Below are 16,593 nucleotides of genomic sequence, written 5' to 3'. Positions count from 1 at the left end.
TCATTGGCACCTGATACAAAAAAGCTCATCAAGTTCTTGAACATGGTCAAAAATAACATTGTCAAAGTGAAAGGTGATTTAGTTGTCTTGAAACTTTTAAAGCTAAATAATTCAAGTCATGGCTGTTTCAGTGATGGAGAGAATTTATTCACAGGTTTTTGACTCAGGGGAGCAGTGCTGTAAGATATTCAGCCAGGAAAAAAACATCCAAATAAATGTGCAATGTAGCAGAACACAACAGATTTGCAATGCAGCGCTGTGCTGTCTGTTTTCAATACAAAACAGGTGATAGAAACAGCATGAAATATGGTAATTTAAAGAGACAACCATACCTCAGTGGAAAGGTACAGAACAGTCAACACACATTTATTGTGTCATCAATACTTATGAGGTTTTTAACAAAATATTTAAAAATGTCAGTTGCCTTTTTTATTTTGGTGGGAGATTTTGTGGTTTGCAAACAGTTGTTTGTATCCTTTTCAAAGTAGTTCAGAAATTGTCCACTAACATCACAATCAGTGACAGAGGCAAAGTGTAATAAATACATTGATTAAAGAGCTGTGCTATAAGCAGATATGTGGTGTTTTGATTATCAGTTGTTTGTTTTTCTGCACAATAATGTGAACAAAGACACATGTTTTTAAGTAAAAAAATAATACACCTCTTTATTAAAGGCTACAAACACCAAGTCACATCAGGAAAGTGCATGACAAAGGATATTTTGGATTATTACACCACAGTTTTGTGATATTAAGATGAAAAACATTAAACACTGAAACTACAGTACTAATCATCCAGTCGCAAATCACAGGTCCACACTAATTACTGTAAATATGGCCAATTCCAAAAACATGCTTGGTTCAATAATCAAGAATAATTCACAAATCCAACGACATGCTGGAACAGAGGGGTAAATGTTTGCCAGGCCATCTGTGCTACAGACTGAATGAAGACTTTGCTCTGATTTGACTTTTCTGTGTGAAACTTAAAGAATGAGTGCTGCTCAGATGTTTGTGTGACGGTAAGAATGTGGTGACTTGCCACACCAAACTGCATAAGTTCAATTCTACCAGCAGGAAATTTAAAAACAAAACCTATTTTACGTGACTTTTCTGTTGCAAAATTGTTCTTGCTTACTGATTTCTGTCAAAGGGATGTCTCTCGCTCAGAGGCTTAGTGCTGTGATATGCACGGTATTTACCAAATCATGTGTGATAAACTTTAAACCATCCATTAGTCTCACTGAATCGTCTGACTGTCACATGAAAGAGACAAGAAAACAATTTCAGTCAGGCAAAAAACACTGAAATCTGATATAACTGACTAAAAAAGTCTGTTTGGATGACTTCAGCTTTTGGACTTTAGCTTTTGGATAAAAGTAAACAGTTGCTGTGGTTGATTAGATCTTTTCTACTGAAGAGAGTGTACAGGCAGTGAAACCGGAAAAAACTCAAATACCCACTGGTAGACTACATATGGGGTGCCATTAGTACCAAAAATATCTTGATGGACAGCATACTTTTTTTTTTAATTTAAAAGCTTGCTTTTTAGGGCCCGAGCATCGGTGCGAAAGCCCTATTGTATTTCGTAAAAATGTTCTTCTTCCTTTTCTTCTTATCCTTACGTAGTGATTTGCCTTTTTGGAGGCTTTATCATATTCAAAAAACAATGAAAGTGGATACATATATGTCTCCCGGCGAAAAATTTAGTATTCTAGTGGAGTCGCGAGTGGGCGCGGCCAAATGGCTCGAGAGCGCCCCCTAAGGCGGCCACATTTACCTAAATTCACGAAATCCGGTGGACACGTGTATCACACCGAGACACACAAAAAAGTTACATTGCACCATTACGTCAACTCGACAGGAAGTCCACCATTTTGAATTTAGTCGTCATTTTGGGTGATTCTGACACGTTGTACTTTGTCGAACTCCTCCTAGGGATTTTGTCCGACCGACTTGAATTTAGGTTCTATTGACAGAAAACATGTTTCGGATTAAAAGTTATGAAAATAATTTGTTTTCATCGATGTGTGTGCCTGTGAGAGGCGGCCATTTTGAGCGACTTGCCATGAAACTACGAGTTGCTTTAAATCTTATGTACAGTGGGTACGGAAAGTTTAATTAAACACAGCTGGACTCCAATGAAGGAGTAGAACCATCTCAAGGAGGATCAGAAGAAATGGACAGCATGTGAGTTAAATATGAGTGTCACAGCAAAGGGTCTGAATACTTATGACCATGTGATATTTCAGTTTTTCTTTTTTAATAAATTTGCACAAATTTCTACATTTCTGTTTTTCTCTGTCAAGATGGGGTGCTGAGTGTACATTAATGAGAAATAAAATGAACTTTTTTGATTTTAGCAAATGGCTGCAATGAAACAAAGAGTGAAAAATTTAAAGGGGTCTGAATACTTTCCGTACCCACTGTATGTAATATTCGCTCATAGTCATAGCGCCCCCTGTTGGCCACTGGAAATGACACTTTTCATACTTTCACATTCTTCATCAAGCTGGTTGAGCCCATGAACGTAAAGTTGGGTAACAATAACCTAAACATGTTGTTGATGATATATTGAGACATTCGTTCGACTTTGTCAATGGGCGTCGCAGTGACGATGCGGAAAAGTTGGATGTCTCGCCGTGACACAGGAAGTTGATGTTTAAGGTCAACGGATGCTTGAAACCTCACGAAATGTGTGACATACGTCCAGCGTGGTGAGACGATACATCTGATGTGTTTTGCGAGTCGGCGTGGTCAAACGGCTCGCCAGCGCCCCCTGCTGGAGACAGGAAAAGAGACAAAAATAGCAACTTTAAGCGGGTATACGCGGTCCCTCATGCGCTGCACGTCGGGGAGACGGTTTTGGGGAGACGGCTTCGGGGAGACGGCTTCGGGGGGACGGCTTCGGGGAGGCGGCGCGCCGGAGTGCGAGGGCCCGTACATCACTGCTTGCAGTTTTAATTTATAATATCTTTTCTGCACATTATTCATGTGGCTTTGTTTAATCACTTCCGTTCAAAGCACACAAACCACACGGCAGTTTGAACCTAGTAGTCCATTTTAATACAATCAATATTGAACAGAAAAACATTTAAAAAAAAATGTGTCTTCTAAATTTCTGGCTATGTTTTATACATAATTTCCTGTTGACAAATTCTCAAAATAGTTGCAAACATTCCATTTACCCTAAGCATATAGTTTTTTAATAATAATGTAGCGTACAAAAAAACTGACAGTCAATTATCCTTTCTTTTTCTTTCTTTCAACAGTCGACACCCACTTAAGACAAAATAATTACAGTCATTCATGTGAATATGACTTTTCAGATTTAGCTATTAATGTGCAAACAACCTCAGAAAGCATTTAATTGTGATATTTGTGAGTACAAACAGTGAAAAGATGTATTCTTTTTCATGTCAGTGTGTTCATGTTTTGTCAGAAATTAATTACTTTTACCAGGAAATTAATATTAATCATTACAGAATTAATACCGTTGCTATCTGTGTAGCAGAAAATACAGTTCATGGAATACAGCTCAGACGGAAGTGATATACAAAGTCAAAACAATGTACAGTAGTGAAGTAATTTACAGATGTAAACAAAGATGAAAAACAACAGTTATTTACATCATTAACACAGTATTCATAAGAAATCTATTTCTGGCACAAACATAAACCCATAGATAATCCAGTACATCCTCACTGACCAGACTAGAAACAGATCAAAACAACTAACAACCAATACCTGAAATGCAGTTTGATGTCAAACAAGACACCATTGTAGTTGCCGTCATACTTAGGATTATTAAGTGGACATTAAGGATTTTACATGAGCTGAGAGACAACCAGACTACAGCCTGTGTTTGAATGCTTATGTGCATAAACATCAAGTGTATTATTCCTAATTTTTAACAATGTGCTTTCTAGAAAACGAACCTGTCCAAGTTGACATCATGACCAAAATTACATGATATTGTTTGACGCATCAAAAGAGAAAATAAAAAACAAAACAAGTATTGTTTAATAATTTAAATAAATCAAAGTGAATACAATTAGTTGCATATTTCATTAGGCCACAAACAGGGAGTTTTGCTGGACCAAGCAGACTTGAAAATTTTGAAAAAACTGAAAAACTAAAACAAACAAAAACAATGTAATCCAAAACAATAACCCTGCAATACACACAAAAAAATAAACATCTTTGTGAAGATTATTTTGTAAGATTAGACATTGTAAAGTGCAGCTGATCTAATATTATGTAAAATACAAAAATGCATACAATACAAAAATACAATGCAGTCCACTCACCCACCATTGTACAAAATGTAACTTCATTTAAACCATCATTGCTGTTGATTTGAATTGCATCAGATTGCAAAAGTGTCAATGGTCTGATCAGCCTCTCTAGTCACAACACAAGGATTTTTAGATGGGAAACATTTAAAAAAAACTATTCTCCATCAGACCATATACGTGTTTTGTTTTGTTTTTTTAGTTGTGAAGCTTTAGAGTTTTTGCCTTTTATGGAGTCCCAAATGTGCCAAATTTAGAATGACAATAAATAGACAATCTAACAGTAGTCAGCAATGACAAATATTTCTTGGGCAAAAGGTTTGTTGATATTTGGTCAGGTTTGTCCATTGTGAAAAATTAAAAGACTAAAACATGTTGATGACCTACAGTGATCACAAAACGTAAAAAGCAGCAGTTTTTATTACTTTTTTAGCAATTTTTAACAGCGATTCAAAAAAAGTCACTTAAACCTGCTTGGGTAAAAACACAAACAAGCTTGCAGATTTTGCATAATTTTTAAAATTGCTACACATTTGTTTAGGTGGAACAGGAGTAATAGCTGGAGTTGTGCAGCGGGAGAAAAAGAAAACCACTTTTAAATAGAACATGCACATATAGTATTGGCTCCAATATGTAGTTTACAGCAAACCATAAATGAGAAGTGTTCCTGTAAGGTTAACAACTATTCACAAAAAGGAAATGTTGGTTACGTTTTGGGATGTATGGCAAAATAAATTCCAATGCCTCATTTACTAGGTTTGCAGATTTATGGGTGAAGCATAACAAGAACAAACAAAAAAAGCATGTAACAATGCAATTTGCACAACACATGCAATCAACACTAATAGACATTTAAATTTTGTGAATACATTTAGACTGGAAGGATAAGTGGCACTAAGGGGTTGTTGGAGGATCCATAAAGTGTTAGGGAGGCCAGTCAGGTGTTTAAGACAGTCAGACATGTCCAAACCTTTCAAGGCTTCAGTGTCTGCACGGAGCAGAGTACTGACACATGGAGGAAAACAAAAGAGGCTCAATGTGGCATGCTTCCAATAGGCTTGGCAAGCCAATGACACAGCGTTCAGCTGCAAATGGATTATCCCCTCACTAGAAAATGTCCACTATTATCAGAAAATCGTGGGGGCATTTGGGGCAGCCCTTCATGCAGTTGAGACAGAAGATGTATAATCCAGGGCTCATTGGCCACATGTTCAACCAGTTATTTGGGCCAAAGGTTAAAATCTAGTTTGGCCCTTGTGACTGATTGTTCTGACATTGTCTAAAACAATATTTGAAGTAGGTTCAACTGTACTAATAAAAATACAATTATATTTATTCTGGTATTAGATTCCTGCTATCATACCACTCACATCCGTTTCTGTGTTACTGTGGTAGGACCTTTTTGTTTGATTGCACAATTTACAAGTTCAGGAATAATTGATCTCCAGGATGTATGCTGGGCTATAATAATTATTTTAACTGTCAAACCTTTTAGATAAATTAACCAGATGGGATTGCTGGTATTTGGTTAATCCAATACACGGAATACCTGTAAAATCAAAAATACTTAATTCCATCGCTGCAAAAGTCCTGCAAATATCTGGCAGTCCAATCATGCAATGAACCTACTGTATCTTGCTCATAGATTTGCAACACTGACGAAAATGAGAGATATATGCAAACAGAGATATATAAACATATACCTCAATGAAATAACATTCTCAATGGGTGACAGGTTTGTATCCTCCGCTGGTACCAGTTAAAACCCAACCATAACCCTACTTCAAAAACAAACTATGTTGTATTTTACAGGCTAGTAGCAATATAAGTTGTGTCGATACTGAACAATGTTGCACCTCATGGCTTATGTCCAGTGCCAACATTCAGATCCAATGCAATCAGAGTTAGCATCAGATTCTCCTGGGATAACACCTGGGAGTAGATTCTGGCAAAAGTGAAGTCTGCAAGCAAGGCTTTACTTTACCACCAGGCAAAGATCAAGAACAACTGTTCATTTCAGTGACCATAATCACTACCTTGCCTTGACCTTAAATATGCTTTTTTTAGCTGTCCAAACCATAGGCCATTTGCCTTAATCATGATCTCTCTTTTACCTTAACCATACTCCATAGTATAGCTAGCTGTTTCCTTGAGCTTCCATTTGTTAGACTCAAGCAGCAGATACTGATAAAACTTGCATAACACAACTGAATATGAAATATTCATGACCCTGTGGTCTTCACTTGACACACCATTTTTACAAAAAACCTTCAGAGATTAATTTAAAACCCAAGAATTCCGCAAACATTATTAACAACTTGGTCACAATGGAGGACTTTCATTGGGCACAACACTGGCGTTATTTATCAAGCACTTTCACAGCAGTGACCTTTGATTTACCCTGATGCCACCAGCATGTTCTCTCTTTATGAATTTAGAAAAGATTCTTCATTTTCAAACTATGTAAACCTGCTGTTGTACTCTCTGAGCTCCAAAGAGGTGCCAGTGGAGATTCAATCTTCTTATGGAACCTCGTTAATTCCACCCACCAGATGATTTTGACAAGCTTGATGAAGTAGCCTGAAATTAGTGTGTAGTAAAGGTGCGCAAGACAGACATGCACAGACAACCCAAAAACAGTTTTGAATATTGCTTCATTCTAGAAATGTGCATACATGAACATTAAATGTGAAGTTGGAGAGCATTTTCTTGAATGAGACCCCAGCTGTGTGCAAATGGGAAAAATACACAACAAAGTAAATGGACACTTATCTTTTGGAAATACGCTTGTGAAATGACAGGATCTTTGTGAGGCTCTTGATGGATCTTCTAATTTCAAACATATGAAAAGCATATTGACAGATCTCTTAAATATAAAGGACTTTCCAATTATTTGTATTAGAGTCCCATAATTACAGAACCAGCAGTGGCAAATGGCAGTAGACATGCTAGCACATTAGCTTATAAGCAGTGGTGCTTGCTCAGTAACATCCATTATTCACATCATCCCGACCTCAAAGGTCATCGCGGTCTATTAAGAGTCATCTCTCGCATGTATCTTTGTAAAGTATAAAGCTGCTGCTGGGAGGCGATTAGCATAGGGTAAAACTGAAACCGGGGAGGAAGGGAGTTAGCTTGGATCCACCCAAATCTTGTTCATAACTTCAGTCTTTGCTGTGAATATAGTCTGGAAACTCGGTTCACATTAAGGTTCGCTCAGCCACTCTAAAGGGCAGACTAATCAGCAACTAGTGTTGGTGGTTTTGTGCAATGACGCTGAAGTTAAACGTTTTTCTTTTTAATATATTTGCAGCAGCGGAAGTGTTTCGGCGCATATGGTGGTCAAAGGTGATTGGTTCAAGGCTGCTCCAATCATTTAAAAGTCAACCCCAGGTTTTAACTCATTAGGATGCAACGACTGGCCAGATCCGTGTGTTCACGCAGTGAATTTGGGTCTGGTAATAAAAGGCTAAGCCAGAGTGTCCAAAGTTAAAAGATTTAGTCAAGCAGCACCTCCAAAGCACACTAATTAACCCATACACAATCAGGAAGTTATTGTGCTTAGCTAATGGTCAGAAAAGGTGCTCCCCGTAAAACGTTTATTTAAAAAAATAAAACAACTTTTTAGTTTGTATATTGATTAAACAAGCAAAACACAAATTGTTAATGTTTGAGCTCTTAAAAATGTTGGAAAGCCAATAGTTAAACTTTGGACACACCTATATTAGTTCTTTCCTGCTGGTGTCAGTCTTTATGCCAAGCTAAACTAATGGCCTCTTGGCTAGAGCTCCATATATTTAAAGAACCAGTGTACGATTTATGGGAATCTATTGGGAGAAATGAAACATAAAACTCATAATATATCATCACGCATAACATATATCACATACTTGGAAGGGGAGGGTTGGTTTAGTTGGTTGCAATATGCAATCTCAGCACTAGATCCCAATAAATAGTACACACTGCTATTTTAACACAGACATGAGACATTACATTTTCATAAATTTTTTAGCAAAACGTAAAATAAACATATTTCTTTAATGCATCATTGAAAAAAAAATGCTGCTATGTCTGGCTAATGGCAAAAAAACAGACAACAAACCAAATAATAAATATTCAAAATCGTCCCTGAATTAATGAATTGTTCCTGCGCCCATTGCTACAACTGTTGGTTCTGACAGAATGACAGAAAAGTTGTTTCTTTAAATGAATATTGTTTGTCTGACCACTTCTCTGCAACAATTCACAATATATAAAAGTGTTGCAGGAAACTTTTATCAGTGCATAATGAATGGTTTTGAAATTAAAGTGCACTCATCCTGTGGGTGGGTGTTTTCTTGTAAAGTTTTAAACATTGAACTCTTCGGCTCACTCATCTAAGGAACAGAAAAGCTTTTGATCAATGACAATATTGTGTTAATGCAGTGGCACGGCCTCGTTGTTAGCATGATTAAAGTGAACATTATTAAAGTGGTCGCACAGCTCCTTTTGTGCAGTTGCAGAGCTGATGAAAATATAAGCCTATGTGATACAGTGCCTTTTCATATATCAACTGTATACAAGCCACAGGTGTGGGAATACAAAAGACAACAGCCTGTACAAAAAATATACAATTTTGAGCTTGACACTTACACCCAAACCTGATTTGACATAGCGCACGTGTGGTTAATTGCTGTTTTGTATTTTTTTAATTATCATTCTTATTATTTTTCATTTGCAGTTCAGTTTTTGAATTATTGCTGAAAATATAAGTAACCTTTACAAATGTAGCATTTGTACACTTTTGCAAGATGTGGATTCAAAACAACTTATAGCTCAAGATGTGACCTGATTTGATCATAAATCTCGGTTTTCAAACCTGAGTTGAACCGTCTTATGAGAGCGACACTGTGCTAAGTCAGTTGTTTGCTCAAACCATTGACAGACAGTGTCTGTAATACTGGAAAAAAAAACAAAGTCAAGATGCTCACACAGCACGTCGCATGTACAGTATGTTGTAACCACTGCAAAGATAATGCAACTCCACAGATAGAGGAAAACCTTGTCAGAAAGACTTGTTTCCAAATAAAAGGAGGTAGGGAGCTGCGGGAAACACATGGACATCCAGCGTGGGTGTAAATGCCAAACTACAAGGCTCAGCAACCAGCGGCAACAAAGGTGAGCAGTTGATGATGTCACAGCAGTCGACAGGCAGTGTGTGATTGGTTTAGTGTAGGGCACAGAGGGCTGGGAACAAGGCAAACTGTCCAAAGTAGAAGAGGTAAGAAGGTCACACAGTCTAAAAGTTGTCTGTCTCACATGTCGATGTGAGCTTCTTTGGCTGGCAGTGTGTCCTTTAATGAACCAGAGATGGTGTAAAACCTGCAGGGACACAAATACAGGCATCACTCACATGCGTACTTGTTTCTAACACAAAACGTGACAAGACACAAATATAGGAGTGAAATACTATAATAGTTGAAATTAAACCTCATCCACAAACATTAGTGACACAAACAAGGTGTTAGCCATGTCTGAAATCCCTCCCTCCTTCATTAATTATAAATAACACATAAATAACACATTTCTCTTGAATCTAGCATGTCGACATTTTCTTTGGGTGTAACTTAAAAAAAAAAACACAAAAAAAACCTAGGGTTTAAGGGGTTACTTAAGAACAAAGGACATTACTTCTTTAAGATTTTCTTTACCTAGGCGGGTGAACCAACAAATTTAGAGTCTGGTCCTGTTATGCGTGAACGGAGCACAGCACTGTGACATGCATGGAGCAAGGGGGACGCAATAACCTTTGTGAGTAAGTATTCCAAGTTATATCACTTGATCAACATCAGCACCCGAGTTAAATGCGTTTTTGTGACTACTGGTACGTGTTCATTTGCAATGAACTTGAGCAGAGAACACAAAAAAACGTGTAACACAGGTGCTGATGTTGATCAAGTGACGTAACATGGAGTATTTATAGCTTCCTCCTGCTCTGTGGACATCATGGTGCTGAACTTTTTGATTGCTCCCCATATTTGGTTCATAGAATTGAACATCTGCTAGTGGTTCTGAACAAAATCTTGTTACCTGGAAAAGACTGTATTAAAACAGACACTTTTTTCAGACGTAATTACTGCTCCCAGTGCCCTCAAGAAGTTATATTAGAGTCATACGATTGGCTTAACTTTTCAGTAACAGCATTTTCCTCAGAGTACTTTAAAGTTTTAATGGTTGCCTATTATGACAGCCTAGCTGTGTAGAAAAGTATGTTTTAGACCAGAGGTCTCCAACCAATTTCCCCCTTTGACAAAATGAAAATGTCTGACAGCTACTTATGTTTAGTAACATTTATTGACATAGCTGAGCTCCAACCAAACCAGCTGAATAAGCTTAATTTATGTGAACAACAACAAACTGATACTCAAAACACACTTTGCATCACAACAGCTTAAATTCAACAGTATGTACATGGGGGGAAGCTGGAGGGAGCTGGAGTGGATGGCCACCTGACCGCATGGACCATCAACTACTTCACCAAGAGACCGCAGTATGTGAGGCTCCACAACTGTGTGTCTGATGTGGTGGTAAGCAGCACAGGGGCACAGTGCTCTCCTCTTTTCTGTTCTCCCTGAACACGTCAGACTTCAGGTACAACACTGACTGCTGCCACATCCAGAAGTTCTCTGATGATACAGCCATCGTTGGACGCGTATCAGAAGGGAACGATCTGGAATACAGGGAGGTCATCACTGACTTCATCGACTGGTGTGATCTGAATCGCCTCCGGATTAACAGCTGCAAGATGAGGGAGATGGTGATTGATTTCCGCAGGAAGGCAACCCCAACTACACCGGTGAACATCCAGGGATTGGACATTGACATTATGGACACATGGACAGGAGGAGACTGAACAAGCTGATCCAAAGGACCAGCTCTGTTCTGGACAGTCCTCTGGACTCCATAGAGGAGGTGGGTGAGAGGAGGATGTTAGCCAAGCTGACATCAATCATGGACTACACCTCTCACCCCCTCCATGAGACTGGAGGAGCTTTAAGCGGCTCCTTCAGTGGCAGACTGCTGCACCCTCAGTGGAGGAAAGAGCGCTACCACGGGTCGTTTGTTCCGACGGCAGTCAGACTGTTCAACATCACCCTACAATATTGTTGCACTGTTCATCTCATTTAATTTCATAACACCGGACATTTTTTTCCCCCACTGTGGGATTAATAAAGTCAAATCTAATCTAATCTAATGTTTTTTTTTTCTGTATGCATTTCTTTATGCTTTCAATTGATGAAGCTCACACTACTCACATCTGTCATAGAAAACAAAACCAAGTTTGTTGCTTGCTTTACTTATCCTAATTTTCTGTCTGTCCACATAGAAAGAAAAGACTGAATGCATAACACATGCATCTGGAACTCCAGATGGACAGAAAGTGGAGGGGAGTGATGTGATACATCACATCACTCCCCTCCACTTTCCCTCGGCTGGCTGGCTGGCTGGCTGGCTGGCAGTGTGGCATGTGCTCAAATGCCCGGCAGGAGAGCACCAGAGTGAAAAGTGGTTGTTGGTGGTGAAATAAACAAATTGGAACAGCGTACTTTGGTGAAGTGTGGTACGTTCAGCTGATAGAACCCACAGTGACGGCAAGGATGTCTGTCACAGTAATCTTTGCACATCAGATGATCAGGAGTGCGGAGCTCCTGCACAAATCAGAGCAATGGGGCTGATTTCACAGCTGTGCTGATTTAACAGTACACTCACATTGTATTACCTCATGTGAGTGATGATGAATACCTCGATGCAGCAGAACAAGAGCTGTTTTTATCCTACACATTCTTCTTTTTAAAAGCTGCCACCGACATTACCTACATTACTCAGTGCAAATCGGGTGTGTTACACCCTGCCTTCTATTTTTTTAATATCATTTTCACATTTTGATTCTTCAGCCCCAAGCAACACTGACTCATTTGAGGCAGTTTGTAAGACTTCACACAGCCCCCACGACAACTACCTTCAATATGAAGTAGTCCTCTCCAACCCACGGACAAGTGTAAAACATCACTTCAATGCTACAACTAAATGTTGAATAAAAAAATCTTTAGTATTCCTCCAAAAAACAGAATAGCACATTAAATGATGTGACGGATACTCCTTCTCTTGACATGGACACAGCTTTCATACGCTGTAACCACTTTGATGTAAATGCTGGTAAGAGACAAAAATCCCCAGACAAATAAATAATCAAATCAATCCAGTTGTGTTTCTCTACCTCAAAATCAGTAGTTGCACTTCCAGGAGTAATTTAATTCTTTAATATGTCACCACATAATCTAATATACGACAGAACAACATCAGAAATAAGGCTGAATTTCCTTTTTGACTCATTATCTGCAGATGGTAATTTTGATTTAGCCTGTTGTTACAGCCGTCACATGTCCTTGAGAAATAGATTAAGTTGCAGCATTCAATTACAAGCACTGAAAGATGTTTGACTTTTCTGCAACAGTAGAAGAAAATAGCCCAGCATCCTTTCTGTTTATTGCAAGACAACATTATACTCAAACTCTGCTTTCAAGCATACTGAAAGCTTTAGTCAATGGCAAGATGAGCATGTGACTCAAAGTGAAACTCACATTGTCAGTTATTATGAACTAAATTAAGATCATGGGGTCATGGTTGTATCTATAGCCTTTTCATTCCATAAAGAATTTACCATATGGATGTGTAAATGCGGGCAAACCCACTGTCAACTATTATCTACATGTTTTAAAGGGGGCTTTAACATATTATTTTTCGATGATGTAAAACAAAAACCTGTAGACGCCAACCACTGGCATTAATTAAAAATGTCAAAGTCAACAAAACACACTTATTCGATATGCTGAAATCAGGTGCTAGTACAATGTTGAGGAGTGAACATAAGTGGAGTTTGTACATTTAAAGGTCCCAATGCAATTAATTTAGTAACAAAACAGATAAAGAGCAATGTGGCCCAAATGTCCACTGATGTTGTGGTGTTACTAAGTAAATACATCATACAATACATGGCATTGCATGGCTGGCTTGATTACTAAACCAAATGAGTCTATCAAACAAAACTTTTGAATTGTTACCCATTTATGTGAAATGTAATTACAATTCATTTGTAGTTCACCCGATTGCCTTTTGTAATTTATGGTTGAGATTGACCACTGCGTCATGACGCTGCCTGATTCACATCCACTTTAATCGACAAGAGTCAGCCTCATTTTCTATATGATTAACTGAATTGGAGGGTTACTCTTCAAAAATCTTATTTTAATTATTTATGTAAATGGTATTTAGATACTTAGGACTTCCACCAAACCTGTCTGAGGGGTTTTCAACTGTCTGTTCATACCTGATCGTGCCCACTGAAGCCATGAAAATAGCCCTGTGCCGGCAGCACCGCACTTAGATCTGGTTTGAGCTGGCAGTAGCGGAGACACAGGCGCAAGTTCACCTCAAAATTGACACCAAAGTTGCACTGCACACCAACACAGCTCCTGTTGTGCCGATCCACCATGTTGATTTGCAAAAATGTAAACTTATTTAATTTTTTTTAAAGGTTACCAACTGACGACAGATGCACGCCCATCTACAAGTCAATCAGTGTCAGTATAGTATACGGAGACATAGCCTATGCAGGTGATGACAACAGTGCATAGGTATCTCATGTAAAGTTATTTAGTGTGCCTGCAAAATTGCCATATGAAACCAAAATTAACTGAATCAAATGTACACATTAAAACAATAACATGAACCTTAGTTCTGAGATTGGTCGGGAGGGAAAATTCAGTCTGACACACTTCTATCAAAGAACTGAAAATGTAGTCCTATTTAATGGAAAATATTTATTTTTAAGTGATCCACAAGCAGACAATGAGAATAGAACGCACAGAAGAAGATTGAAAGCTTTGGTTAATTATGATTAGGCTGGTGGAGTGAGTGATGGCAGCAGGTAGCAGGGATCAGGTGAGTAATAATGAGAAGTGTCAGGTTGTAACAGCTGCACTTAACAGCAGCATAATCATAGTTGGAAGTGACTAGTCTACTAATGAACCCCCCCATTGATTCTGAAGCATGAATAAAACAATGGATTCCAATGAACTAATACGAGAGCAGCTCCAGTGATCTGCCTGAAAAATGTCCATGCTTCATCAACATTTAAGCAGCAATAAAAATGAGTTTTACCTTGACTTTCTAAAGTGCTGACGTTTCTTCATGACCTTCAAACAGCAGGACGAGCACGAGTTTTTCAGGTCCACGAGCTGGTAGATGATGGGGTTGTACATCGCCGAGGACTTGGCCAGCAGTGTAGGAATGACAGACAAAGGGATGGGCACCGAGTCTGGTTCGCCAAACGCTGACACCACTGACACCACTGCATAAGGAATCCAGGCTATCAAAAAGCCCGCACAAATCAGCATTGCCACCTGAGAGATAAAACAACATTCAATTGACAGATCTGACATCGATTTCTACATGACACACACTTGAATAATCTTTGTTCCTCAACTCATTCTCTCTAGCAGCTTTTGTTCTGCTATTCCCTCTCTCCCTTCCCTGCAATGTCTCACCCACCTTTGTGAGTTTCATCTCAAGGGTGTGGCTGTTTTTGATGCGGGCGTCAAAGTGCGAAATTTCTTTAGCAGAGGACTTGACCTTGACAATGATCATGACATAAGAGAAGACAATGATGCCGGTGGGGAGTACGAGACAGAAGAACAGGATGGCCATGACAAAGCTCTGGCCAGACACTGAGGCCTGTGCGAGCCACCAGTCCAGTGTGCAGGAGGTCCCGAAGGGCTCCGGGGCGTAGCTGCCCCAGCCGATTAGGGGCATGGTGGCCCAGAAGGCTGCGTACACCCACACAAAGGCCAGGCACAGGAAAGTGTGGTGGCGTTTTAGCCATGTGCCTAAGATTGAAGAAAAAAAACGAGAAATCATGGATGCGAGATGAGAAAGACGATGAAAACCACATTTTCAAGCTTAAACTCTGTAACTCCAACCTCATTTTTTTAACAGTGATTATTATTATTATGAGTATGGAGATTATAAATATCTGGACAAAAGAAGTCATTTTGTTAAAAAAAAAAAAATATCCCAAACCTCTATTATCCTTAAATTTCTTGACAAAAGACCTCTTGCATTGCATCAACGTTTCAGGCATAAGTAAATCATGTTTTCCACTTGAATCAACACGTATATTCACATAAATCACATCCATCAAGTGCAGAGTTTCTTTCAGTCAGGCGTTAATAACTTAAAGAAGATGAAGCTTTGAAGAACATTAACCTTGTAGGGATTTAAGTTGTGTTGTTTTTTATGCTTTTTTTTTTTTTTTAACAATATCAGTAAACTATAGTGGTTGAGGATTACTCACTCTTATACAAGTTAGGTTTTCTTTTGTTAAAATCAAACTAAAATCAAAACAAATTGTTGCTACTCAGATGCTCAAAAACATAGTCACCAAAGAGGAAAGACATTTCTGTTAATTATTCAGTGGCTGCACTTCGTCCCAACAATAGTGTTCTTTTGGGACTGACTGTTCCATCTGTCATTTGAGCACCTCTACATTACTGTGTTGTGATTTCAATCACAAAGGGCTGAGGTTACATTATTACTTGTATGCGTTTTGACACTCTATTACTTTGTCATCCCCAAAACTGAACCCACAATGCTAGCTAGACGTTACTCCTTTCCGTAACATTGGATGAACAAAGTACTGTGCAGTAATTTCACGTTGGCCTACAGCAAATGTTGAAATATGATATGGTAGTTTAGGAATCAGTGTTAACATTACCAAGCTGTACTAACAACCTAGCCTGATAGATCTCACTTTACAAGTATAACACAAACTTAATTGTGCAATGGAGCCTCCCAAATGATTAATGTAGGAGGAAATGTTAAAACTGAGTAGGAAAAACTCAAATTCACGATGGGGAAACAAGGGTTTCATGCAACCAACACTAATAACTAAAGGCAGAATATTTCCATACAAATTCTAGGTGCAAAATATACTGCAGGCAATCAAAAAGTCAGAGTCAGCTGAGGCTGAACCCAAAAAAAGAGGCATAATCCAGAACTAAAACACTAAAGCAACAAAGAACAAACAGGGACACAGACCTTAACTGATACAAAGATGCACAGCAACTGAAATGAACTGACACAGTGGGAAATAATTCTCTAAATGCTTTGGAAAGGTACTTCAATGCCTCCTTTTGCATTTCTTTCAGCAGAGGATGCACCGGACTGTTCTTGATTGCAGCAGCAAATGGAGTGCCATTCAG

General features: G+C 38.6%; 1 protein-coding gene across 1 annotated transcript in view; it reads right to left on the bottom strand.

Annotated features, from left to right (window-relative positions):
• Positions 1–3,118: 3,118 nt before the first annotated feature.
• The window catches only part of opn5 (opsin 5), a 62,117-nt gene continuing 48,642 nt past the window's right edge, over positions 3,119–16,593 (bottom strand). Inside the window, exons 6-8 of the mRNA XM_069142016.1 lie at positions 14,885–15,219; positions 14,495–14,736; positions 3,119–9,655 (exon numbers count right to left, since the gene is read on the bottom strand). Of these exons, the coding sequence (XP_068998117.1) occupies positions 9,589–9,655; positions 14,495–14,736; positions 14,885–15,219 (644 nt within the window). The 3' untranslated portion in view covers positions 3,119–9,588. The remainder of the gene's footprint in view (positions 9,656–14,494; positions 14,737–14,884; positions 15,220–16,593) is intronic.

This window comes from Embiotoca jacksoni, unplaced genomic scaffold (assembly GCF_022577435.1).
Source record: "Embiotoca jacksoni isolate LCO1_2020_lvr unplaced genomic scaffold, fEmbJac1.0.p SCAF_95, whole genome shotgun sequence".
Lineage (NCBI taxonomy): Eukaryota > Metazoa > Chordata > Actinopteri > Embiotocidae > Embiotoca > Embiotoca jacksoni.
The sequence above is the reverse complement of the archived record's forward strand: the minus strand, read 5'-3'. Positions and strand labels throughout refer to the sequence as shown.